This window comes from Heteronotia binoei, chromosome 9 (assembly GCF_032191835.1).
Source record: "Heteronotia binoei isolate CCM8104 ecotype False Entrance Well chromosome 9, APGP_CSIRO_Hbin_v1, whole genome shotgun sequence".
Taxonomy (NCBI): domain Eukaryota; kingdom Metazoa; phylum Chordata; class Lepidosauria; order Squamata; family Gekkonidae; genus Heteronotia; species Heteronotia binoei.
In genome coordinates, this window is record NC_083231.1 from 46,675,944 (window position 1) to 46,703,207 (window position 27,264).

General features: G+C 41.4%; 1 protein-coding gene across 1 annotated transcript in view; it reads left to right on the forward strand.

The window, feature by feature from the left end:
• Positions 1 to 5,170: 5,170 nt before the first annotated feature.
• DDX60 (DExD/H-box helicase 60) overlaps positions 5,171 to 27,264 on the forward strand; it is a 150,529-nt gene continuing 128,435 nt past the window's right edge. Inside the window, exons 1-8 of the mRNA XM_060246552.1 lie at positions 5,171 to 5,344; positions 8,254 to 8,439; positions 11,042 to 11,102; positions 13,879 to 14,068; positions 17,166 to 17,507; positions 20,009 to 20,125; positions 22,946 to 23,065; positions 23,920 to 24,075. Of these exons, the coding sequence (XP_060102535.1) occupies positions 8,313 to 8,439; positions 11,042 to 11,102; positions 13,879 to 14,068; positions 17,166 to 17,507; positions 20,009 to 20,125; positions 22,946 to 23,065; positions 23,920 to 24,075 (1,113 nt within the window). The 5' untranslated portion in view covers positions 5,171 to 5,344; positions 8,254 to 8,312. The remainder of the gene's footprint in view (positions 5,345 to 8,253; positions 8,440 to 11,041; positions 11,103 to 13,878; positions 14,069 to 17,165; positions 17,508 to 20,008; positions 20,126 to 22,945; positions 23,066 to 23,919; positions 24,076 to 27,264) is intronic.

Genomic DNA, 27,264 nt, shown 5'->3' on the forward strand with positions numbered 1-27,264 from the left:
CTCCTTCAACCTTTCCTCATAGGACTTGGTCTCCAGATCCCTCACCATCTTTGTTGCCCTCTTCTGGACCCATTCCAGCTTGTCTATACCCTTCTTAAAATGTGGTGCCCAAAACTGGACACAACACTCCAGGTGAGGTCTTACCAGAGCAGAGTAAAGTGATACCATCACATCATGTGATCTGGACACTATACTTCTGTTGATACAGCCCGAAATTGCATTTGCCTCTTTAGCCACCGCATCACACTGTTGACTCATGTTCAGCGTACGATCCACTAAGGCCCCTAGATCCTTTTCGCACATACCACTGCTAAGACAAGTCTCCCCCATCCTATAACCATGCATTGGATTTTTCCTTCCTATATGCAGAACTTTACATTTATCCCTGTAAAAATTCATTTTATTGATTTTAGCCCAGTTTTCCAGCCTGTCAGGGTCATCCTGTATCCTGTTTCCATCTTCTACTGTATTTGCAACTCCTCCCGGTTTAGTATAATCGGCAAATTTAATAAGCATTCCCTCTATTCCTTCATCGAAATCATTTATAAAGATGTTGAACAAAACAGGTCCCAGGACAGATCCTTGAGGCACTCCACTTGTCACTCCTCTCGGAGAGGATGAGGAACCATTCACAAGCACTCTTATGTGTGCATTTGTTCTGTGTGCATTTATTTTTATTTTCCTATCAATAAAATAACCTTCCTTGGTTAATAACAGTCTGGTTAATTCTGAGAGTTCTCTAAGGAACAATTCTGGTAGACAATTTGTATAAAGACCCCCTGTTACTGCCTCTTGCAAGCCAAGGCCTCCTAAGAGCTAATGTAACCTCCCACCCCAATATTAGGAGATCCTCAATTCCACTAACACCAAAGAATGGACAGGATGGACCCTATGCAACCTAGCTGAGGAGAGGCATCAAACTTTCAGTGGACCTCTCTGGAATGGAAGCCCCTTCTCTGTGGAAGCATGCAGGGGAAAACTGTTGCCAGCACTGTTGCAGATGGATGTTTCTTGGTCTAGGCCCATCCTTTTGCCAATGACCAGATGAATGCAGGGTCAACAGCCTCTGCCCAGGCCTAAGAGCCACCCACACAGTGGGAGACTGTTAGGGTTGCCAACCCCCAGTTCGGAGCAGGGGATCCCTCAGTTTGGAGGCCTTCCCCCCGCTTTAGGGTTATCAGAAAGTGGTGGGGGGGAGGGAAATATCTGCTTGGCTTTCAATTATACCCTGTGGAGATCGATTCCCATAGGGTATAATGGAGAATTGATCCGTGGGTGCCTGGGGCTCCAGAGGTACTGGTTTTTGAGATAAAGGCACCAGATTTTCAGCATAGCTCCAGTGCCTCTCCTCAAAACACTCCCCATGTTTCAAAAAGTTTGGACCAGGGGGTCCAATTCTATGATCCCTCAAAGAAGGTGCCCCTATCCTCCATTATTTCCTATGGAAGGAAGGCATTTAAAAGGAGCACAGTCCCTTTAAATATGAATGCCAGGATTCCTTGTAGAGTTCAATCATGCTTGTCACACCCTTGCTCCTGGCTCCACCTCCAAAGTCTCCTGGCTCCACCCCCAAAGTCCCCAAATAGTTCTTGAGTTGGACTTGGCAACCCTAGTGACTGTAATGCAGTGCCATGCAGGGCAGGGACAATCTTCTAGCCCTGCCCAGGAAGGAGCCATCCACATGACAGGTGGCTGATTCTCCAGGCCTACCCTTCCTCCACAGGTGAGGTGCCCTGTGCAGATCTAGGATTTACCCATATGATAGGAGGCTTACTCCCTAGGTCCATGCTCCCTCCACAGCCAAAAGAATTCAGGGCAGGGGCCACCCTTTCTGGGTCCTGGGAGCCACCCACATGGTTGTGGGAGGCTGTGTCTCCCAGGGCCCACCCTCTTTCGCTGGTTACCGACCTCTCACAAACTATCTCTTGACTGATTCTCCCAACCAAAAACAGGAGACAATGGCATTTAGGATAACATAGTAGACAAATAAGGTCCTAACTAAGAGGGCAGGTAGAATTCAGCACCTCTGGATCTAATTCTGTGCACAAAATGGATGCCAAAAAAGTTGTTCTTCATATTCTCATTTGCTTTTAAAAGCACTAGAAAAACACTTGCTCCAGCTTAGAAAATGTTTGCACATTTTGCACAGATTTTGGGGTGAAAAAGTATTGGTTCCAGAGAAATAATAGTGAACCATTTTTAATTATTTTAGTAGTATGGCGCTCATTTTTGCTTGCTTGTGTTGTTAATATCTATTTAATACATGGAGGAGCCAGCTCCCGGTATGCTCTCTTTAAGAAACGAAAATCATTTGTATTGACCATTTGCTTCCCATTTTGGTAAGGAAATAAAATAAAACAGGCAGCTGCTGAGCCTGTATCTTGTAACTACTGAGGATAATAAAAAGAACACCCTTTGTACACTTTCCATACAGCTATGGTTTTTCTGTTTCTGGCAGAGGAAAATATATAGTGGCAGACAGGGCCTTTTTTCTGAAAAAAGAGGTACTGGAACTCTCAAGAGGGAAATGAAGGAGAACACATAGGTGCCCTTAATGAACTTTTAAACATTTTTTGAAGATTTTGTTTTCCACCAAGAGGTTTCCGAACTCCGTCTCCCCACATTTCCCCAGGAAAAAAAGCCCTGATAGCAGATCTCTCTACTTTCTCCAAGGAACAATGAAATTACATGAGGTATGGCCAGGGGTTGTTTTGTAGAAAAATAAGTAGTGGAGTTCAGTAGCATAACTCATTAGCATATTCCACCTCCCCACCAGCCAAAAGCACCTGACACAAGAAAGGAGAGCCCCGGGCAAGCGAGGCTTGCTTGGGCTAGCTAGAGATCCAGCCAGCCCAAGCAGGTCTTGCTCACATAGGGCTCTCCTTGGTCAAACCCCCCCCACCCCAGTCAAAAGGCCAGCAAGCTACCCGCCATCCAAAATCACATAAGAAGTGGAGAAAGGGTGGTGTGGATTTCTCCAAGGGTTAATGAGGGCTGCTGGGGGTGTGGCAAAGCTCTTGGTGGATGGCTGCCTGCTCTCCTAATCGACATTGTTATGCAGCTACACCAACTATTCAATGGACAAGGTAGGTGCGGAGGAGTATGGAGAGCAAGAGAAAGGTTCAGGAGCTGTGTTCCTGTGAGCTCCTGCTGAATTCAAGGTCTGGGTACGGCATTTACAGAAATGGTGGCATAGAGGAATGGAGTGTTTTTGCCTTCTGGGTGTGTCTGTTTGCCTGCTGGGTGGTTGTGCTGACAACAGCACCAAATATTGTTGGATAATGTGTATTACTCAGAGTCCTACCTTTGAAAAACATGTTCTGACAGTGTTCTAGTGCTTGCTCTGAAGCCTGACACTGAGCTGTGGGAAGGGGGCTAACTACATGTTTTATTTTTCCAGTATTCATCCCTAGGTTCATTGATGGAACAGTTCTGGGAGTTTTGTGTTTGGAACCCGATTCCCAGGGTTGTGGGAGGTCTGATTTGGACCACAAATGTGACATGGGACAAGCCTTTCATCGTGCTATTCAAACATCCCCCCCCCCCAAAAAAACAACCCTGGGAAGCTGCTATTTGCCACTGAGAAAATGGAATGTACCAATAGTCTGCATGTAGACCGCAGATAAGTTCCACCATTGGGGCAAATAGTAACTCTGTGGAGCCATTTATGTTGGGAAAATGATGTGCAGGGGAAGCCTTAAGCCCCCCCTCCCCATGAAGCCTGATTGGAATCGTGTCCTGTGTGCCTGGGAATTACGTTCTGAACATATAACTTTCAGAATTCATGCGTCAATAAGTCCATGGGTGGACTTATGCTAAGTATAAGTTGCCTTTGGCAGAAAAATAAAGACAGACGTGATATTAGGCAATATTATGTTTCATGTTGAACTTGTTTAAACATTGTGACATGTGACTTAATTGTTCTTCATCATTCCCTTGTCATGTGCAGTAGCATAAAAATCTGGATTCAGAATCCTGAATTAGGAACTTTCGGATTCCAGAATTTTCAAATATTTTCAAAGAACTGTGTTAATGTCAATACCCATTTCTTATTTTAAAAAAACACAGAAGAGCAAACCACTTTTTACAAAGTTTCCCTCTACCCTTTGATTCTTTCCCAGTGACTATTCCAGCTTTAAAGGTTTGAGAAGATGTGGAATGTGGACAATCCAACAGGCATTGTTGCCAGGAAGCACTGCCTGACATTAAGAAATGACTGCAATCTAACTACAAATGCCATGAGGATGCACTGGGCATTACCCAGAGGTTAGCTGGTACTGGGGAGTGGGAAATACCTTGGGCAGCACTGGCAGGCAGACTGGAGCAGCTGGCAGAGAAACAGGCAGCCAGCCAGTGTAGTATAGTGGTTAAGAGCAGCATACTCTAAGCTGGAGAATGCAGTTTGATTTCCCACTCCTCCATGTGAAGCCTGCTGGGTGACCTTAGGCCAGTCACAGAACTCTCTGAGCCCCACCTACCTCACAAGGTGCCTGTTGAGGGGAAAGGAAGGGAAGGTGATTATAAGTTGTTTTGAGACTTTAACTGCATGACTGGGTTTAGGATAGAGAAAAGACTAATATAAAAACCAACTCCTTCTCCTCCTCTGCTGCCGTTGTTATGAGTGGGAACTATCCCAACATGTCTGGGTACAAGCACAGTTCACTGAAGGAGCGAAGTCCTGGAATAGCACTTAGAAAAGGGGTAATCTTTTTCCATCTCCTGTGGTCCCTTCCCTTTTTCAAACCTCGCTCCCCCAACTTTCCAGGAATTTCCTAACCCAGAGCTGGCAACCTTAGGTTCCCTGCTTGTAATGTACTTTTTTTCCTCCTCCAAACGTTTCAGCCTTTCTTCATGGAAGATGTTATTTTGAAGAAGTTGTAAAGCTTTTAATTTTCTGTGCTGTAAACCCAATCATACAGTTAAAAGTACTACAGATCTCAAAGACTGCCCCAAAATGTTAAAAGTAAACAACCAATTAGACAACAACTTTGCTTTAATGTGATAACAATATGTATCTCAGATTCTTTGTTTCTTGCCTTTTTGTCATTTTACGTTTGTTTTGACAGAATTCGCTGGTTTTTTTAATTGGGGCTTTTGTGAGAAACGAAACTTATCTGGTTCTCTCTCGCTCGCTTCGTGGCTGGCAGGAATAGAAAGTGAAAACTGAGGTAGCTGAGCCCGGGTATCTCATTTGGGTGTAACTAAGGAAAGGCGGTCCTCGTTCTTACTGAATTAAAATACAGTGCTCAGGAAAGAGACGACTACATTTCTATTTGGTCCATCCTGGCGACTAAGGAAACAGAATTGCAAGCTTCCTGACACTTTGGCACGGCGACGTAGCCTGGCAAGTTATAGAATTTCTTGCTCAGTGTATACGATTGTTGAGGGTGGGTGAGCGAATTGTCTGGTGGCTCTTGATAGCTCTGCATCCTCAGATGGCAAATGGAGAGCGTGTGTGTGCCTGCCCCCGCTGGTCGCTGTCCGGAAGAGTCAGGTATTGTTTTGTAAATCTGTGCAGATTAGGAACCTGAGGTTTTGAAGGGGAAACGTGATTGGTCTAACACCATAGGTTTAACGGGCTCACTGGAGCCTATCCTTGGGATTGATTAAATATAAGCAGAACAACAGATTTTGTGATTTAAATGTGCCATGGACTCAAAAATCTGTTCTATTGCGTCAGACCAACACGTCTACCCAGCTGGATCTGTACCCGGGACAAAGTGCCTTTCTTTCATCACATACAGAATTCCTTTCTTTTTTTCAGATCGGTGAAGAATGCTTGTAATATTAGCTTGCATCCTACCACTCTTCTTAATCCAATTTGAATCCTTCCTCCAATCCAGTTTGGCCAAGTGGATCTTCCACTGTGCAAAGCCTTTTGGCTAAGATCAAGCCTTTTCTCAGCCTTTTTTTTTAAAGATCAAGTGTAGTACAAGTGGATCTTCCACCATAGGAAGGGTCTCTTCTATCAGAAAGAAGCTGTTGGGGCTCAAGGAAAGCTTCAAACATGGCTGAACCCTGTGCTAGGATATAAATCATCACATGGGATTTATTTTTAAAAGGATGACACAGAATCAGTTGCCTCCTTCTGAACAGGCATAGGAATACAATGGATTTTTGAATGGCTCCTGGTGTGTATTAAACGAAGAGTGAATGGTTATTCTTAAGAGTTGCCAGATCTCTCAGACCAGCCGCCAGGGGATGACGGTGAATTTACCAGGAGTGGGGAGAGAAGAAGCCTATAAAAAGTTTGATGGGAGTCAGGTTTTATTATGACAATTACAATTCAAGAAGCATTTTAGGGTAGATGCTGAGCTGATATAATTTAATACATCTTATGGCGATGTCAGGAGTGTGTGACACATGCAAATGAATTATGTAAATGAGTTGTGCTAATGAACTCTGGTGCCTCTTTTTCTACAAAATGACCCCTGATAATCTATAGTGCAGTGTCAAAATGTTTTATAGTGTAGCCATAGGCCATAACAACCCAGCAAACTTGCAAAGTATACAGTTTGCTTCTAACCATAAAAATTAAAACATAAAAAATACATAGCAAAATATAGTACTATGAACAAGATTTAAAACATATATAATAAAACAACATGACAGAATGAGGCTATAATTTGGCCAAAATTCTTGTATGGGTGGCTGTAATTACCTTCTTCCTTATTTTGATTGCTAAAAAGATGAAAGTAGCCACCTTAAGGGTAACATCTGGAATGGCATCAGCCAATAAAAATTTAATATAGTGCAGTGGATTCTAAATGGAAACATGTTTTATTTTGATGCATAACCTGGAATATCTCTGAAGGGGTCGCTAAAAGACTCCCTTTCTGACTACTTACTCTCTGGACCCTCCTACCACGTTTTTCACAGAATGGTCTACATTGTCCAGTATCCAGACTAGGACTTCAGACCTACGACAAGGTCATGAGATTTATTATGTGTTTGTGTACTGGGAGGGATTGTCATAAAAAGATGTTTCTTCAAACTAGTGCAAAGTGCATTTGCTGGGCTTTGCCCCTCATTGCAAAGTCCATTCTGCAAAAAAACCCAGGGAGATAAAGTTTGTTTCAATAAATATAAAAACTGGTATAATAATTTCTGAAAAAGAGTTAGTTTTTCAAGAACGATTGTAAAATAGAGACATTGACTTAGATCCTATGAACAAGTTCTGAACATGCTAGACGGTAGTTGGTTCATTGGCTGAAAACTGTTTATGAACATTTTAGTCTGCTCTGTTTCAAGCACTGCTATACTCTGGTTTGCTTTTAATTGCTGCTTTTAATGATAATTTATTTTTTATATTCTTTGGGTGCTCTTGCCATCTGAGGCTAGATGAGCTGCAACCTGAGAAAGGGCATTGTCTGTCATGACACCAAAATGATTCTCTCCACAGGGTGATTTGTCTGTTTATATTTGTCATTGCCTTCCATGAGTGGGTGCAGATGTACCTGTTTCATTTGGCATTCCATCACTGACCCTCCTTCTTGTGTATATGTGTTGTGTTGGATAGCAGTTTTTAATTGTTTTATACTATGTATTTTAAAAACTTTTTAAATGTCTTAGATGATTTTCCATCCTGGAAACCCTAACTAAGCTGGGTAGAAAAGCAGCATAAAATGTTTTAAATAAATAAATAAATTTTATTTGTATTTGTTCTTAGTGATATTTAGTTTTTTATTGCTTTTACTGTTTTAATTGTGAGCTGCCTCAGCAAGTCTGGAAGGGCGGCTGACTAGTTTTCTAAATAAATATATCAATTCTACTGCATGTTTCCTCTTTTGCTAGCACCCCCATTAGCACCAGCCTCATTAAAACCACTGATCCTGTACAAACCAATGAGCTAATACAAAAGTAATCCCCCTGCTCCATGATAGACTAGCATTCACAGAACAAAAAAATCCAGTGTAGTTTTCAAGTTTGTAGCAGTGAAGGTTTTTCTTCTGAGTCTCTGTCTATTTGAGTAAGTGTTCCTTTTGTCATATGTACTGCTTCCAGGAGTTAAATATTGTTAGGTATTGGGAAAGCAGTGAGCCACTCTTATTTGTCATTTGGAGGAATACAAGCAAGTCTGTTGTAGTTGTTGTGGGTAATTTGTTAAGAAAAGAGTCAGTTTTACGAAGAACAATTGCTATTTGCAGAATCAAAAAAACAGACAAAATACAGTGATGCTAGCAACATTTGTAATCATGGCTGCATAAAGAGAACAAAATAGAATAATTCGTATATGTTCCTGATAATCTGAAGGTGTGTGGGAAAATGGCCCAGCATTAAATACGCCTAGTGTCAAAAACCAAAAGCCTGCCATGGCTTCCGGAGGAGAAAGAGGAATGGAAGGCTCTTCAGACGTGTTCAGTCTGGGGAAGGACACAGAGCAAGTAATGTTGGCTAATGTTTCAAGTGAACAAAGCTTTTACGATATCCAAAATCCAGGTAAGTGACTATATAATTTTCCATTAGTGTTCCTGTTGCTTTGAATGCAAGGTGAGTCTTACAGAAGGAGCTTGGGGGTTGTGAATGGGTCTGATGCTTGGCTATTCACTGAGCCTCAGTCTATCATACACGATATTAAATGTGGCTGATCTGTGGCACATGTTTCCCCAGTTTGGTCTTAACTGCCAAAAGGATAGTTCCAGAGCCCATCATTGCTATAACCCTTCCTCCTTGCTAATGGAAGGAGGCAAGTGTGTGCCTGAAAAGAAAGTGCAGCATTTTTAGATGGGAAAGAGAGAGTAAGGGAATCAGAGAACCACTTCTGAAATGTACTAAAGCCCTTTGGAGTTCAGGATCATTCTCTCTTTCTCTGAGGTCCGTCTCCTCTTTGTCTACCTCATACTGCTTCTTAATTTATTAGTTCTAAGCAGATTACTAAAATAAAAAGAGCTAGACCAAAATTGAAAAGCTGCAGAAAGTATCATGTGACGGAACTGGCCCGATTCTGCCTTCAGACCTGGTCCCGTCAACTCCCTATTGAGTCGCCAACTCCTGGAAGGAGCTATTTCTCCTCCGGCCACTCGGGCTCGCTGCCACCACCTGCTCAGTCTAGGGGTTCAGATTGAGAGGAACAGGACTCCCAATCCCCCTCTCCAGCTATGAGGCCAGGCCTCAAGGTCCTCTGCCACCCTGTACTTGGGTGTCACAGAGACCACAGCACTTCTTCGGGGAACCCCTGGAGGATTGGCACCTTACCCAACTGCATGCCTTCCCCCTTCCCTGGGGCCCCCTTCTTGAAGCAGCGTGATCTAAGCGGTTGGGGATCTATGTGGTACAGAGTTTGACTGCCAGCATTCAAAACAGTAAAAATTTTTAATTAAAAGAGAAAAAGAAAAGAAAAGAAGAACAAAACAAAAACAGTTGCATGTAAAAGGTTAGCACAGCACAGCACCCGCACAGCAAACAGCATGACAAATAAAAGGTGGTTTTAAACACATTCTACTGTCCCTGGTCTAAACGTGCCCTGCCTTGTGGTTGACTTACATGGTCTGACTGCCTGGGGTCCTCCTCATCCTGAGTAGGCCTCTCCCACAGTCAGGAGCCCACAGACTCACAACCCCTCCCTTCGAAGGCCAGCTGCAGACTCCCTCTCTTCCTGCCTACCTCAAATACAAAGAACAAAAGAACTTCCTGACGCTCTAGGAGGCTTTCCCCCTAGAGGCGCTGGTTTAACTCTGGAAGGGAGGAGGGGTTGGAGGGAGGCTAGGCCAAAGCCTGCCTAGCAGTTTCATGTTCCCTCCCAACCAAGATAGCGTTTCTCCACATATCATAAATACATAAAAATTCACAGCTGAAAGAGTAATAGGTCTGTGAGACTGTAATTATCGTCTAATAAAAAAGGAATGTCTCCATCTAATCTATATTTTGGAGCAAAGGAAGAATGAAAATATTTCTAGGCTTGGGAAAGTAATTACATGCGGGATATAAATCTCAGATAAATAAATAAATAAATAAATAAATAAATAAATAAATAAATAAATGTCACGAGATACAGAGTGTCACCTGCATCACAGTCACATTCTCTGTCAAGATTATGGTATCTTTAATATACCTCCCTTGCAAGACTCTAGATGATAAGACATTAAGGTGCCCCAACATAAAGTCACACCTGTACTGAAGAACAGTCAATTGTGAACAGTAATCAGGAAGCTCACCAAATGGAAGAATACCAGCAAACTGAGTAGAAAAAACACATCATGCTCTACAGGTTGTACTGTTATAATCATACCTAGACATTTCTTAATCGTTTCCATAGCTTCCTGTCTGGTGACTGAGTTAAGAGAGTCCGAGTTAAAACTGGGGAACTAAAGTCATTATTCAACAAATTTATTCCAATGGGAAACATAAGAATCCTCTCTTATCAAGCTGAGGTAGCCCTCTTGGGTGTTGGAGCTCTCTCAGATCTGATGTAAGGTAGTAGATTTGTTGCCTTGTAGAGATCTATGACTGAATGACCAAAGGACAGAACTGAGGACAGGAAAAGTTCTTTACTGATTTTAGAGTCTTTTATCTTCGCAAAACAAGAAAAGAAGGGTGTCAAAGTAGCCCCCACCAACCTACAAGAAGGTCTAAGGGCTGCAGGTAGCTCATATGTTTTTGATCCATATTTGACAAGTGGTGTCTAGGTACCACTTGCCCTGTAATGATATAGCCAAATGTGGGCTGTATAGAGGGAGTATGTATTTTTTTGCCAGCTGGCATGTTCAGTCCATTATTGTCCTTGGAGTAGATTGTGCTAAACTGTCTAGGGGTGGTGGTGGTGGTGGGGCCTTGGATTTTGGGGCTTTAAGTGGCTGTTTGATACCCAGATTTAAAATGTTGTGATGTAGTGATTTTAAGTATATCTATGTGAACACAGATTTTCAGATGGTAATCAAATAACCATAACCTTTGGGGGAGCTGCTTCTCACAAATGGATTCCCACAAGATTCTGCTCATGTTGTCTTATTTAGGACTTTATTTATGATATCAGTGGCAATCTAAAATATCTCTAAAATATCCCTGCATAACTATTGGATTAATTATTAAGATTTTTTCCCAGAGCTACAAAAATGCATGGAAGAGATAACAGATTTAATTATGGAAGCAATACCTAAAGCAGAGTAAGTACATCTAACTAAGAGTCAATCCAAATGTCCTATATTTTCAGTATCCTGCAAATGCTGTTTCTTGATCTTGTCATACCTCCTTGTTGCCCTCTAACCGCTCTGCATATCTTTTTGTTAAAGGAAATGGTTAATTTCTCAATGGACGTTTTCGCACTGACCTTCAAGTAGCGCGACCACCCTCTTCACAACGGAGGATCTGCCCGGATTTCGCACAAGAAGCGCCGGCGCACCCAAAAGAGCCGGCTATTTCCGTCGCGAAACCCGCTCAAACGGAAACCGCCAAGAAGCAGGAAAACGTTTGAGCGGGTTTCGCGACGGAAGTAGCCGGCTCTTTTGGGTGCGCCGGCGCTTCTTGTGCGAAATCCGGGCAGATCCTCCGTTGTGAAGAGGGTGGTCGCGCTACTTGAAGGTCAGTGTGAAAACGCCCCATATATTGAGAAAGCAATTTGCATACAAAAGGTTTTTCCACAACCTAGCTGGAACGAAGGATATTTGCTAAAAGTGGGACTGATTCCCTTTAAATTGTATTGTGTGGTTCAGGTTAACTTTTCATAAATAATGGTTACTGTTGTGTAAATGTTTCTATGACTTATGCATTTGGGACTTTAAGAATTTTACAAAATATTTATACGTTTGTAATATGTGTAAAGTATTGTTCACATTGATTTGGTTTTAACTATTGTTTTCATACTGTTGTTATCCGCCCTGAGCCCGTCCTTGGGAAACGACAGACTATAAATTGCCTAAAACAAAAAAACAAACAAACACAAACAAATAAAGTGACCCCTTTATTACACGGGCTTTTTTTTTTAACCCTCCCTTTGTGTATCCTTCCTGTGCTTCTCATTTGGTTTGTTATTAACCTGCAGATAATGGCTGGAGATCTCCTGGGTGACAAGTGATCTCCAGGTGACAGAGATCAGTTCACTCAGAGACAATGGCCACTTTGAAAGGTGGACTGTATACATTATACCCTGTTGAAGGTCTTCTCCTCCCCAAAGCCTGCTCTCTTCAGACTCCACTTCCCAAAAACTCCAGGTCAAGCCCACCTCACAAATTTGAGTTAACATGTAAAAGTGAGGCTGTTTACCCAAAGCTGAGAAATTCCTTCTCTCTGCAACCAGCCTGGGAACCTTAATTTTCCACTGTAATGAAAGGGGAAAAACAACCACAAATAGCAACTTGAAGCAAGCTGAATGATATTACAAAGGAGTTTTCAGTTGCCTGAAATAAAACTTGGTTGGTCTTAAAGTTGCCATGGGATCCAAGGAAGAAGGGAGAGACAAGACAACCAGTGGATGGAAGGGAGGGAGATTGGGTATTGATCTCTCCTGCATACTTGAGAGCTGGGTTGTGATGCAGCAGGTGTCCTGGAGAAGAAGAGTGTGCACACAAAAGCTTATACCCGAAATAAAACTTTGTTGGTCTCTTAAAGTTGCAATGGGACTTGGGCTTTGTTCTCTCCCTCTCCCCTCCCCCTCCCTCCCAAAAACTTCCTCCCCAAAGGAGGAGGGGGAAGGAGACAGCCAATGGAGGGAAGGGAGGTTGGGTTTTTGTGTCTCCCATGCGATTGCGAGAGCTGGGCTGCAGCATAGCTGCCACTCTTATTTATTTATTTTATTTTTATTTTTGCATTTATTTTACATTTATATCCCGCCCTCCCCGCCAAAGCAGGCTCAGGGCGGCTAGCAACATTGGATATCAACAATAGAACAAAAAAAACCATAAAACAATAAAAACAGTTACAATAATCAGTTAAAATTAAACAATTTGCAATTTAAATTATTAATACAATTTAAAACAACAGTTTTGGTGCTAGAGAAGAAGTGTGCGTGCAATAAAACTTCGTTGGTCTCTTAAAGGTGCCATGGGACTCAGACTTTGTGCCTCTCTCTCTTTCTCTCCCCCACCACACCCAAAGGGGAAGGGGTGGGGGTGGAAGGATACAGCCAGTGGAGTTAAGGGAGGCTGGGCTTTTATCTCTTTTGCATGATTGAGAGAACTGGTTGAAAGCTAGCTGTGACACAACAGCAGCTTTGGAGAAGGAAGCAGGAGAGAGCCAGTTGCTCCCAGGCAGGAAATGAGTCCTGTAGGGGCTGGTTCCGGCCTGCAGGCCATATGTTTGACATCCCTGCTCTAGCTGTTTGTATACACTTAACAAGTAACATATACACAGATCAAGATTCTTATTCCCAAAGCTTTTAATACATTTGCTTAACAATACTTGGAAATGCAATTGTAAGGTCTGTGAGCAATTTGTGTGATACAAAAAACTAGATAAATGCCTGGAGTTTCAGATCCTACAAGTCACAGGAGATGTTTTCAGGAGCACTTTCATAGAAAGTCCACAGATAAACTTGTTGCATACTGAAGAAAGTTTGTCTCTGAAACATGGCACCCTTATTCAGATTGTTACGCTGATTCTCTCTTTTTTTACCACAAGTTTAGTGATGCTAGTTACGTGTTTTACAAGTTCAGCTTCATAGGGTTCTTCTGTACACAAGATGCTAAATGTGCATGCACATTTTCTTTATTTGTGTTAGTGGCTACTAGTTACATTAAGAGAGGACACTGTGTGAACATTTCCAGTCAACATGAATACAGTAATAAATGGCTTGCAGTCAGGTTGATTCTAATTTTCCATTAGTTTAAAAATCAAATGTTTAGATAACAGCTGTTTCTCTTTGCCTCTCTTAGTGGCAAAGCATTAAAATATACTTCAGTACCATTAAGTTACTTTGATTGTTAACATTTAACACTTCTGATACAGATATGTCAGTTTGCTAAATGATTATGTGGAATCGGAGTTTTTTATGATTGATGGTGATTCACTGTTCATCACTTGTGCAAGAGAACTAACATTACACCAAGGACAGAATCTGCACTTCTTTTACCTGGTGGAACGCTTTCTCCAGGATTTAACAAGCAAAGGAGCAAAATATGTCCTTGTTTTCTTTAAGGTAACAGGAAGATTTTTTTAACGGTATGCATTCTTATTTATTTGTTTTCTCACCAGAAGAAGAAATTTGTAACTTCTCTGTTAGCAAGACAAAATTAATCTAGGTGGAACTATTTTATCTAAAATAGGTGCCCAATTGATATTATAGTGTAGAATTCCTGTGGTATTAATTCTTGCAGTGATCATCTAAACTAGAAACAACTCAGTGTACATCTTTTAAAAAACAGCAAGTCTCTTTTAAAAGTACATTTTGAAAAAGCAGCAAGTCTCAATGTTGCATCTTTCAAAAAACAGCAAGTCTTGGTCCTGTTCAGGGAGAGTTGCTGAAAGGAACAGACACAAACTAACTCTCAGATGAGAACACAAACTAACTCTCAGATGAAAGTTTGTGACTAATTTTATGGTTTGTTAACTGATGAACTACCACAAGCACCCATAAATTTAAAGGCAGTGTGTGGTGGTTCATGATAAGCAGAAAATGGAGGTTTAATAGTTTAAACTCCTGTTTTCTGCGCTTCTAAAAAAACTGCTGAGAGGTGGGGAGCAGGAAGTGCTCCTCAAGAAAAGTTGCAGGGAGCAGAAAGCAGGGGTCATGAATTGATATTAATTGGTTTGGTTCACAAATCAACCTCCCAGTTTGTATTGATTTGTGGTTTGGGTGCTATGAATCGTGAACGGAAACAAACTGCAAAAATCTGGTTCATGCCCATATCTAGCCCAGACATTAAAAAGCTCATTCTGAATCTTTTAAGTCTTCCTTTGCAGGCCACTGTCTGCATTGCCTTGCGGATTTTGAACCCCATTCTTGTTTATTTGGAAATAAGTTAATTGATTTCAGAGGTGCTCAATTTCACTACTTGGAACTGCCAGTGTACTGTACCACAGTCTGCTTTAAACAGAATAATTTATGGAATGTTTATTGTTCTTGTGAGACTGGTAGATTTTACAGTTATAAAGATTGCAGAGAGATGGCACAGTATAAGCTAGTTGAGTGTGATGACCAGTTTCAAATGGTCATTTATTCAAGGTCACTGGGTGATCTTGGCCACAGCATTATCTGTAAGCCTAGCCTATTTCACAGAATCATTTTGAAGAAAATGGACAGGTTCTCCTCTAGAACACCTTGAGCTTTTTGGATAAAGGGAATGTTACAAATATATCAAATAAATTGTAACTTTAATGCTACTCTGGATGTATGAACAAGCATGTGACTGCAAAATGAGCTCTTTTCTCCCATCTAGAGTGTCTGATTTTGAACAGGTCAAAAACTCTAGGTTATGTTAAAAATCATGGTAGGTCTTCTAAATAACCTGTCCTACAAACTGAGAGGTTTCCCAGTAAATATTAGGGAATGCTGTTTAACTGCTAAGATTAGAGTCTTTAATTCTGTTCTGCTATCAAGAGATACTGCTGCTGATGCAAGGAGCCTTCCACTGGCAGTAGAGGATCTTCATTATTTATTGTTATTAAAATATTTATGCCCCACCTTTTCTCATGTTTCAGGGTGGCTTAGAATAATAGTTCAAAGACAATTCAAACTAGAATAAAATAATAATATCCTTGTACCCCAACAGCAGTTTTTCACAATAAGGCTCTTTGTGTTGGAGGACAGCACCATCATTTGTATAATAGAATCAAAGGATCTAGCCCATCATCTACCATCATGTCATTCAGTTTAGTAACGTTAGTGCAGGAGTGGGGAACCTTTTTCTGCCAAGGGCCATTTGGTTATTTATAACATCATTTGTGGGCCACACAAAATTATCAACTTAAAAAACAGTGCTCCACTGAGGAAGAACGATTCAGGCCAGCAAAATTAATGCAAATCATTGTTTTTCTATTTTAAGTCATGTGGGGAGACCCTAATTTGGCTCACCCCCCCCCCCAGCCTGCTGCCCTAGGCAAATGCTTAGATCCAGGACTTTTTTTTGTAGAAAAAGCCCAGCAGGAATTCATTAGCATATTAGGCCACACCATCTGGGTTAAAACTCCTGTACATGCTAGAGAGCCAGTTTGGTGTAGTGGTTAAGTGTGCGGACTCTTATCTGGGAGAACCGGGTTTGATTCCCCACTCCTCCACTTGCACCTGCTGGAATGGCCTTGGGTCAGCCATATCTCTGGCAGAGGTTGTCCTTGAAAGGGCAGCTGCTGTGAGAACCCTCTCCAGCCCCACCCAACTCACAGGGTGTCTGTTGTAGGGGAGGAAGGTAAAAGAGATTGTGAGCCACTCTGAGACTCTTTGGAGTGGAGGGCGGGATATAAATCCAATATCTTCATCTTCTAATCAAGTGCAAATTGAGCTGGTGGTAGCTAGCTCCCACCCCCACCCCTGCCATTCCTCCCTCCCTCCTTTCATGCTGAAACTGTATCTGCTCCCAGCAGACCTTTAAAGGCACCAACGTACCCCAGCAGCAGTTTTTCACAATGTCCACCACTCAGGCTCCACAGAGAGAGAGAGAGAGAGGAAAGAATGAAGAGAGGGAGGGAGGGATAAAGGGGGGAGAAAGAGAAATAAAGGGAAATAAAGAAATGAGGGGAAGAAAGGGAAATGAAATGGAAGAAAGCATAATAAAGGAAAATAAAGAAATGGGAGGAAGAAAGGGAAATAAATGGAAATAAAGTAATGGTGGGAAGACTGGGGAATAAAGGGTAATGAAATGGGAGAAAGAAAGGAAAAGAAAGAAATGGAAATAAATAAATGGAAGAAAGGGAAATAAAAAAGGTGGGATGAAAGGGGAATTAAGGGAAACAAATGGGAAGAACTAGAAAGAAAGGAAAATAAAGAAATGAGGGGGAAACTTGTCTGAACTTTGACAGTGACTTTTCTAGGTCCCACAGAGATCCTAGCCAGCCAGCCGGGCCCCAGAGAGGCCACTGTTCAGTGCAGCTGAGTCCCACAATCCCCGAGGGCCAGACCAAGTAAACTCAAGGGCCATAGATGACCCTTGGGCCAGACATTCCCCACTCCTGCATTAGTGGGTCTACTATGCATGTAATAGAATTGGATTTCATCCTGAATATAATTCTTAACAAAGAATGCATTACAACTGCTGTAATGAATTTAAAAATATTACATATATATACTTTTTTTTTTGCAGGATGCAGAACATATATATTACAGAAATCCTGATCTTCTTTCTTTGCGAACTGCATTGATTATTCATCTGAGAAATTACACTCAAACTCCTGTACATGCTGAGTTTTCTAACTGCTTAGTCAGCAGCTGGCAGAATTTTCTGGAAGAGAACAATCCATATTTCTTAATAATTGCTGATGAAGGTCTGGATCAATTGCAGACCAATTTTCTCCATATATGTATTATTCACACTTTATCAAAGAAAATCAACATTGTACTTACTTCAGGACAACAATCAGATGCAATCAGAATTTATGGATATCATATCCATAATGTATACGATCAGTGGCATTTTTTTCAACAGGTGAATAGTAATACAGATGACCTTATTGCCATTTTTAAATTAACATTGCCCTTTAGGTTTATGAAACTGCTTTGAGGTAAGTCCTGTTTGACCAAATGGTACATCTGTTTTTTTTTTAAGGATAAATGGTGGGATATGCACAGAGCAATGTTTGAGTCTCAGGAATCACCTGAATTTTCCTCTGACTGAAGAGAAAATCACCAGGGTGATAGCTCTTGAATATTTTGGATGTTACTGTGAATATCTTTCCAGTTTGAATGTGCTGTCATAAAAAAACCCCACTAAGAATGTTAACACATAAGGAGAACATCTCATTGCTACTGAGCCAAGGCTTGTAAAATTTACCAAATAAATACAGCCTTTCATAAAAGAATATTTAATAGTAGAATACAAGAATACTATGCACAGTGAATGAAATCTGCCTGTGGCTGCCAGAAGCAACCCTCCATCTGATTTTGGCAGATATGGATTCATGGTTCCACCATGTGATAAACTGGAAACAGGAATTCTCCAAAATGTGTATTATGCGAGTGAAATGGATAGAATCAGGAAGTGGATTTCTTCCTATTCCACATTGATGTTAAACTGTCATTTCTAATACATAGCTGGTTTTGTAGGGTTGCCTAAGGGTTTCCTGATGGTAGCTGAAGATCTCCCAGAATCACATCTAGTTTCCAGGTTATAGAGGTCAGTTTCCTGAGAAAAAATGGGTACTTTGGAAAGTGAACTCTAAGGCATTATATCCCACCAAAGTTTCTCCCTTCCCCAAACCCTGCCCTCCCCAGGCTGCATCCCCCCCAAATGTTCAGCTGACAATAGGCTTGCCAATTCCCAGGTCCCAGCAGGGGTTCTGCGGCTTTCCCAGGCTCCTTCCCACTCCTAGTCAGCTGACCGACAGGGGGAAGCCCTGCCTCCACAGCCACCATGTGCCTTTCCACCTCCGGAGGCTTCAGACTCTGCTTGGGATGGTGTGTCTGTGTCTTTAAGGCTGAATGGGGGTGGGGGAGTAGAGGGAGAACAACATGGCTGCTCCCAGTGGCTGTGAAAGCAGCCCAGACCCTCCATTGGTTGCACAATCTTTTCAGAGGTCCTTTGCATAGCAAAGGTAAACTTGAATCTTTGGTTGCTCTGTGTTACTTTGAAGAAGTTGGAAGTTCAGCAACTCATGAGTAGAGATGTAGAGTAATCCCCAAGTGGGAGTAGGCCCTTCCCCACTTCAAAGTCATCAGAAACGGGGTGGGGGGGGGGAGGGAAATGTCTGCTGAGCACTTCATTATTCCCTATGGAGATGGAGTCTCATAGGGAATAATGGAAAATTGATCTGGGGGTATCTGGGGATCTGGAGGGGGCGTTTTTTGAGGTAGAGGCACCACATTTTCAGCATAGCATCTGATGACTCCAATTCTATGAGCCCTGAAAGAAGGTGCCCCGTCCTTCATAATTTCTAATGTTGGGAAGGCAATTAAATGATCTTCCACCCCAGAAGATCTGTCCACAGCATTCTAAGCTGTGGCGGGGTGGCTCAGGCTGAGTGGACTGAAATTAAATCTGACGAAGACTGAAGTCCTGTACCTGAGCCGTTGCGGTTCGGTACCAGAGGTACGCTTAATGACTTTCAATGGAGCGCAGCTCATGCTGGTGCCCAAGGTTAAAAGCTTAGGGGTGCTCTTGGATTCCTCTTTAACAATGGAGGTCCAAGTAGCTGCCACTACCAAGTCAGCTTTTTACCATCTGCGGATGGCAAAGCAGTTGGTCCCCTTTCTCGAATGTGATGACTTGGCAACAGTGATCCATGCTCCGGTCACCTCGAGATTGAATTACTGTAATGCCCTCTACATGGGGCTGCCCTTGGCCCAAATCCAGCAACTCCAGCTAGTGTAGAATGGTGCAGCCAGGCTGTTAATGGAAATTCCTCTACGGGAGCACATTTCAGCCTGTGCTGAAAGCGCTGCACTGACTACCGATAGTGTACCAGATTCGTTTTAAGGTGCTGGTTATTACCTTTAAAGCCCTATATGGCCAGGGTCCTGCATACCTTAGGGACTGCCTTTTCCTGCATATGTCCCAGTGAGCACTTCAGTTTGTGGGTCAAAACCTGTTGACAGTTCCCAGCATCAGAGAAGCGAGGCTCAAATCAACAAGAGCCAGGTCCTTTTCCGTTGCTGCCCCTAGCTGGTGGAATGAGCTGCCAGAAGAGATGAGGGCCCTGTGAAAACTTCCACAGGGCCTGCAAAATGACACTCTTCCGCCATGCATTTTCATAATGACAACATCTGCAGCAGCAGGATTGGCCCATAAAAACATCATCGACAGTCTACCTCTCCATGCTATCGTGATCTTAGAATCTATTAGAATTGCTAACCACCATTCAGATCGCTGTATGAAACCATAATACCAGTACAAGTAGATGAATTTATTTCAGTGGGGCATCAGTGGGATTTAGAAGCAGTGAAATTTGAATGAGTTATGCTCATAATTTTTTTTTTGCTTTTTTATTTAAGCATAAAACAAAAATTAAGAATTTGTACCAAACATTGCTCACATATATGGAGAGATCTAGTTCAGAAGCATCCCTTTCTCTTTCTGGATATCCAAGTCTGGAAACTTTGGCAACAAAGGTAACATGCATTTTCACCGTTTATCATAATTATGTGTGTATTAAGAGATGCATGCACTCCTTTGCTTTGGTCCTTTAGCTCGTACCAAAGACTCGTGCTTTATATTCAGAATGGGAAGGGAAAGCAAAAGCCCAGCCAAGATGTTACACAGCTTGCAAAGATGTCCCAGCATTTCCTCCCCTGCTAATATTGCTAACATTCTCAAATACTAGCAATTAAAACTAGAATCTCTGCAAGCAGATCACAATCTAATTGAGAAGAACTGGAGGTAAAGCTTTGCCAGATGTTGTGGATGACTCAACAGGGTTTTTTCCAAAGGAAAAACAACAACAGTAAAATGGAGAGGGGAGAGGGGAGAGGCAATGTAACATACTGAAATCTGTGAATGAAATGTTATTTTGGATTTGATTTCAGAGCTGGATTTGAGAAAGTGTATGCTTTTCATTATACTATTATCCCAAAATTAAAGGGACTGGAGATCAGTGTTTTCTCTAAGCTGAGTTAGTGTGAGCTAGCTCACAGTTTTTTAGCCTCTGACTCGCACAGTTTTTATCTTCGCTCAGGAAGGATGGCCCCAGAGCAAACTAATTTATGCAGTAGCTCACAATTTTAATTCCAGTAGCTCATGAGGTAGAATTTTTGCTCACAAGACCCCACAGCTTAGAGGGAGTATTGCTGGAGATGCTGACTAACAATTGATTGGGTAAACCTGACCCTGAAGGTTGGGTTTACTATCCATAGCAAATAATAAGCCACTATTTCCTATTGGTAGACATAAGAACATAAGAGAAGCCATGTTTGATCAGGCTAATGGCCCATCCAGTCCAACACTCTGTGTCACACAGTGGCAAAAACCCCCCAAGTGCCATCAGGAGGTCCACCTTGGAACAGTGGTTCCGTTATTTTCTATGGGTGACACCTGTAGCTTCCAAGTCCAGATCTACCTGATAAGCTGTTAGTTGGCATCTTCAGTCCCTTTAAATGTGGAAGCCATTATTTTCTATGTGGGTAGACCTGACCTCCAATTTTTAGGGGCTAGATATTCCCACTGGGAAAAAGATCTTTTAAAAGTTGGAAGGGACTGGAGATGATACCAGCAAGCTGTTTTCCTCCCTCTTAGCTCCTGCTGTCTCAAATCCTAAATATTCCCAAAACTCTGGAAGATAAATTTTTTATCATTCCTGGAATTTGGGAGTGTTTAGATTCATTTTGATTATCCCTGTGCTAACCCAAAGTAGCTAATTTGCAGTTATTTTGGGCACCCTACAGATGTCAAAATCTTGGTATTTGTGTTTGGGGTGGTATGGCAAGTAGCTATATAAGAATTTATACTTTGCTTTTTGAATGTTGGGTTTATTCTCTGAAAATACCCAGGGTTAAACTCAAACTTCCTTTACACATAGTCTGTTACTAGGAAAGCTGCTCCTCTCCTCCCACTTTTCTAATTCCTTCTGAATTCCAAGCTCTTGAGTTTGGTGGCTATAAAGCCATTAGTATACAAATGCTGGGGGAAAACTGAAGGTAACAGGAAAAGAGGAAGACCCAAAGCGATGGAGTAACTCAATAAAAGAAGCAACAGCCTTCAGTTTGCAATACTTGAGCAAGGCTGTGAATGACAGGAGGTTTGGAGGTCACTAATTCCTAGGGTCACCATTAGCCAGAATTGACTTGACAGCACTTAATACTCACACATGCAAATAAGGACAGAATGGGAGAGCTGTTGTAAGTACACAGTGGAGACTGTCAAGCCCCAAAGGGAACTAATTTCTCTAGTTGCTCCTCTTTCCTCTTCTTCTGGAGTGGTTTTGAAGAAGAGGTTGTGGGAAGAAGGCCTTCCTTTTGAAAGGAGGGCAACCATTTTTTTTGAAAACAAAAGGAGACATGTAAAAAGATTTCATGGGAGTTCAAAAAAAAAGGTCTTTTAATGCTTTGTTAGGACTATAACACACGTTCACTGGCTTTGAAGAGAAGTGACCAGTCAGATGGAGAAGAAGGTAATCTGAAATGGACACAGTCTGAACAGCAAACTTGGACCTATTAAGACATTTCTTACTCTTTGACATCACAGAGATGTGATGTCAACTCAAAGAAATGGGAATGTATTTAAACTTATTTAATTTTCTCTGTGTTTACATGCTGTAATTGTGTGCTGTTGCACTGTATACCTTTTCTGAAATTGGAATAATTTGGCCTTTGCAACCAGGGACAAAGCCTTATGTTTTGGCTCATGCTTATCAAAGTACAAGAGAAAAGCAGGGAAGGCCTCTTTCATTAGATTATCTCCAAGTGAGGCTTGAAGAATATGGAAAATAGGGGTTTCATTGGCTACTGTCCATGGTGATTAAAGGGAACCTCCATATTTGAAGGCAGTCTGCCTCTGAATCCTGGTGCCAGGAGGCAACAACAGGGGAAGGTCTTGACCTCTGTGCCCTGTTGTTGGCCTTCCAGAAGAACTTGTTGGTGCTGTATGAGACAAGATGCTGGGCTAGATAATCGGTCTAATCTAGTGGGCTCTTTTTACGATCTTGCATTCTCAATTTCCCTCCTCCTTTCATATTGGCTGAATACAAGGAAAGGATTCTAAATCTGAAGAGTCTGATTTTAGGCTATCAGCATGTAAAAAGCTGTCTTGGATTAGGGACCACAGTAAGGAGGGGCAGTGGGTAAGACAGAAGGAAGAAAATTGGCTGGATCCAGCCCATGTTTACATAAGCATGTCTGTGATTGTATTTTTTTAAAAATACTTTCCTTAGCTACATTTAAAAAAAATTAAAATATGGAGTAATTTTGTTTCTTTGCTTCTATATTCTGAAATGTCAGATTCATGCAAAAATTACCTCACTTGAGGAGATAGAAGAGCTCCGATATATTGTCTGTATTGTCACCTGTTCGCTGATTTTGGAAAAGTACAATCAAGATAATCAAACTTCTGTGAAACAGGTGAGATCCTCTTTAATAAAAACAAATTAGTTTCTGTTTAAAACAGTATAATATGCCTGTAACTAATATTCTTGTGTGCATGCATTTTAAAAATCTCCTTTCCTTCCTGCTGTCATGTTGGGTGGTTATTTCCCAGTCAATTATTGTCCATCTTTAGCCCTAAAAACTCCATAAGTGTACTAACAGCCACCAGGAGTATATGATTCTGACATGGACATTTTCTATGCAGTTGGGAGAAGCTGCAGTCTTGCATAGAATTGTCCTTCAGTAGGCAATTCTATGCAATCTCCATGTCAGAATCACTCCTAAACTCCGTAGTCTTCTCAAGGCCTGCAGGCTGCCCCTAATCTTTTGCTTCTCTATATTATATCAACACAGCCTGAACTCCTCCCTTTCTGGCTCAGTGCTGCATATGGCTCCCTTCTGCTTAGTGCTTCCTCCATCTCTCCCCTCCCCCAATTTACCCTTGATGATTTTTTTGCTCTGCAGTTAGCCAGACTGGGCCCTACTCTTCTGCTGGTGTTCCTCTGGCTTGGCTATGTTTTCTTCTAGCCAAACTGTCAAGAGGAACATAATGCCATCTGGGCCCTGTGGGGTTACCCAGCTGACTAGAAGTATAGTTTTTAAAATATTGTCTGAGTTTTTCAGCTGAAAATTGAGCTAATTATGTGTTTCTAAGGTGTCAATGTGAAGTGTTTGGCTAAATGAGTATGTGGCAGTTCTTGTGCAGTTTGCTAATAACTAAAATATATATTTATAAAAGGAGGAGACAATTAAAACATCTTTCAAAATATGCTTTGTGGTATGTACTTCTTTAAAAAAATCTTTTTTTTTTGGTATGTGCTTTACTGAAGACAAAACCTGCATTAACGCTGCAAGAAGCTGAAGACCTACTTAGGATGTATTGCCTCAGTGTGGTTTTTCTTCATCACGTGCCCCTTTCACAGCGAGCTCAGATTAGATTAATCAAAAATAAATGGAATGAAGAAACATTCATGTTTATTCAACAGGTAGGTACTTCTATAGAGACTTCAAAAATATTGAAACAAAGGAACTCTCAGGGTTGGCTGTCTTTCAAAATGGCTTTAACTAGGGATCAGCTGAAAAAGAAGTTGATTTTGTGAACATTTTCATGTCCTGAAAAATTATCACACCCTGTCCACTTCCCTCCCTCAGAGGCTAGATTTTCCATATTTATGTCCCTTTGCTGACTGAGCAGTCCTGGTAACATTGTTTTTCTCCCCCCAAAGAAACTTTTGCTGTCCCACCCTGTCTGTAAGATATATTTTGGCTATTTCCTCAGCCCAGGAACCCTGAGGAAAGAGATAGGATCACCCTTTAACTTAAACCCTTGAAAATGGGACTTGATGCTTTTAAAATTTAAAAATAACAAAATGTTTAATATCAAGGGGAAAGGTCAGGTAAAACCAGGGGTTGAAATTATAGAGATTAAACTAGTACAAGCACAGATTTTTGTTCTTATACATCAGGCTAATGAGAGGTTCTTAAATTATTCACAATTACTTAGATCTTTTGATTGAAAGGCTTTTGTTCTAGTGATTTCCACTAGAATGCTCTAATAATAGTCTCTAATAGTCTTTATTTGTATAATTGCTGACTCTTGGTGCCCTGAAGACTTGTTATTCTCTTCCCAGTGCCAAACCCCTTCTCTTGGAACACCAGTACTCTTCGTGAGTTGTTCACTGACTTTTAAGATTTCTAGAGGCAGTTTCTAATCACACCAGACCAGTGAATTCTGTACTCCTCAGAGTACAGAATTCTGTTTGACTGGGTAGAGAATCTTCTCTTTCAAGAAGATCTATCCCCTTTTCTATGGCCTGAATAAGTCTTTTCTACTATCCAAACTTCCTTGCCAAACTTTCCCTGAGTTCTCTGTCTGTGTTCAAACTGCTGTCAGCTAATGCTAAATTCATACTGCAGTCAAGGTTGAAATATGACTGCCAGCACTAAACTCTTTTTCTGTCAGGGCTATTCTCAGACAGTCTCAGTGCACATCTCTTCTCAGTTAAGGCAGGAATCTAACTGAATCTCCTCAGCATCCAGATCTCTCAAGACATTTTTTGCTCAGCTGATGCTAACCAGTCAGATTGCTTAGAGCAGCCTATCACTCAAGGCTCCCTGGCTCTGTGAAGAATTTATCCTTCATAGTCCTTTATTTGTTGGTATAGCACTAAAGTGGAGTCCATCACAGGCCTGTTAGGCAAAGGTTTATGATTAGATAAAGCATGATTTCATATTCACATTCCAATAAGATTTGGCTGCATGACAGCATCATTGATGACAAATTAAACCTAAATTGTGCTCTATTTGAGCAGAAGGAAGAGAAAACATGATCTGTTGCCAAGGCAAGCATTCTACTGTGTCCTCCCATGTGTCAGAACTGGGAACTTCAAAAGAAACGCATGACTTTGTTTCAAAAGTTAAGACGTTTATTAAGAACTTGTATTCAGGAAAGGAGCAGGTTGACTCTGATAGCCTGTGTGGCTATCGGCACATTCTTTATACATGGATAACACAAACAATAAAACCCTTTCTCACACTTTGGGAGACAGTTGTCTGTTCCCAGACCCCTTATCTTCAAGCGCGGAGGAAGGAACCCCGCTGCCTTTCTCTGGCATGCCAGCTTCAAAGGACACCTGCAGATGTTTCTCAGGGGCTATCAGTCACCCTTCAGTGGTTATGGCTTGTTTGAAATGCAAAGAGCACTTGGTTAGTAGGCCTGAATGCAAAGGCAATGTGTTAGTAGGCTTTTCCAACATGGAGTCAGTTATGCTAACACTATATAGTCAATTTAAGAAAGTTGCAAGTTCTGACACCATGTCCATTCAGAGTGATATGAGACTAACAGCATGGCTTTATTGTCTGAAAGAAGGGGGGTGGGAAACAACCCTAGGCAAACATTTTACTCTGTGAAACAAATTTTCAAATAAGCAAGCTACAAAGTGATATAATCAGTTTAACGGATGATCTACACACCATTATGAATGCAATTTTCATAGAGAATGTGGCATACAAATATTTAAAATAAATAGCCAGATAAAGGTCCTGGTATCCTTTCAGCACAGAGAAAATTGTGAAATCACACTTGCAAATACATTTGTATGTGTATATGTGTAATCATCCTTTCCCGAGCTGTAACCATTAAGGACCAGTGCTCCTGTCTGCCTGCAGCATACCTTCTAATTTCTACTAGCATTACATATCTTGGTGATGATTTAAAGATCATAACTCTTGGCACATAGGCTCTGACCTACACCTACCTTGATAAATTCTGGACCATATGGCATACAATAAGACACTGGATGCAATATGTATTCATTTGATTAGGACATAAAGCTGTAGAATAAGAGGTCTCAAGAATATCTTTAAGCCTTTGTCACTTCATTAAATTTCCTTGTGGTCCAGCATTGTTCTATTATTTTATTGTATTCTGCATTATGAGCCAATGTGTGTACTTACTTTTTTGACCTCTGAAGAAGACCAGTTTAGGCTGAAACACGTCAGGTCAAGTTAAGTGGGTTCCCATTGTGGTTTTATGATTGTATATGGGATAGTGGCTAATGATGGGTCCCTAAATGGTTTTAGCTTTCGGCAATAAATACATGTATGTTGGTTTATGATTTATTTTAAACATTAATTAAACATAATTTACAGTTTGTTTTTAATGTTTGGCCCTTTAATTGCATATTAACCTTTCAGGTTTCTTACTTAAAGATCAGTGAAACATGTCAGTCTCTGCATTCATCAACTAATGTCTAGAAATGCAGCAAACATGCTTTCCAGGCCTTAGTTTTCCTCTGTCCCTCCTGAATATACCAAACGCGTACTCATGAAGGGTATAGATCTTCACGTTTGTGGAACCAAAAACGCAGTGTGTGAAAAGTCTTGACTAATTTCATCAAATCATTTGGATATTTAAGGTCATGAAACTGCATTTGAGTCTTTTAGAAAAGCTCACGGTAGACATCCTTAAATGTACAACTAAAGTAAAGTCTTAAAATTTAGAGGCATTATTCTTATGATGTTGTGTATTAGCATAATGCATCAATACAAATTCTGAATTGGATCCAATGAGTATTTTCACTCAATCTCACACAATTACCTATGTTACTATAGCCCCTGTCCCACACGGCCTTGTGGATCCCATGATCCCCAGAATGGCCTTTTTGATGGCACTC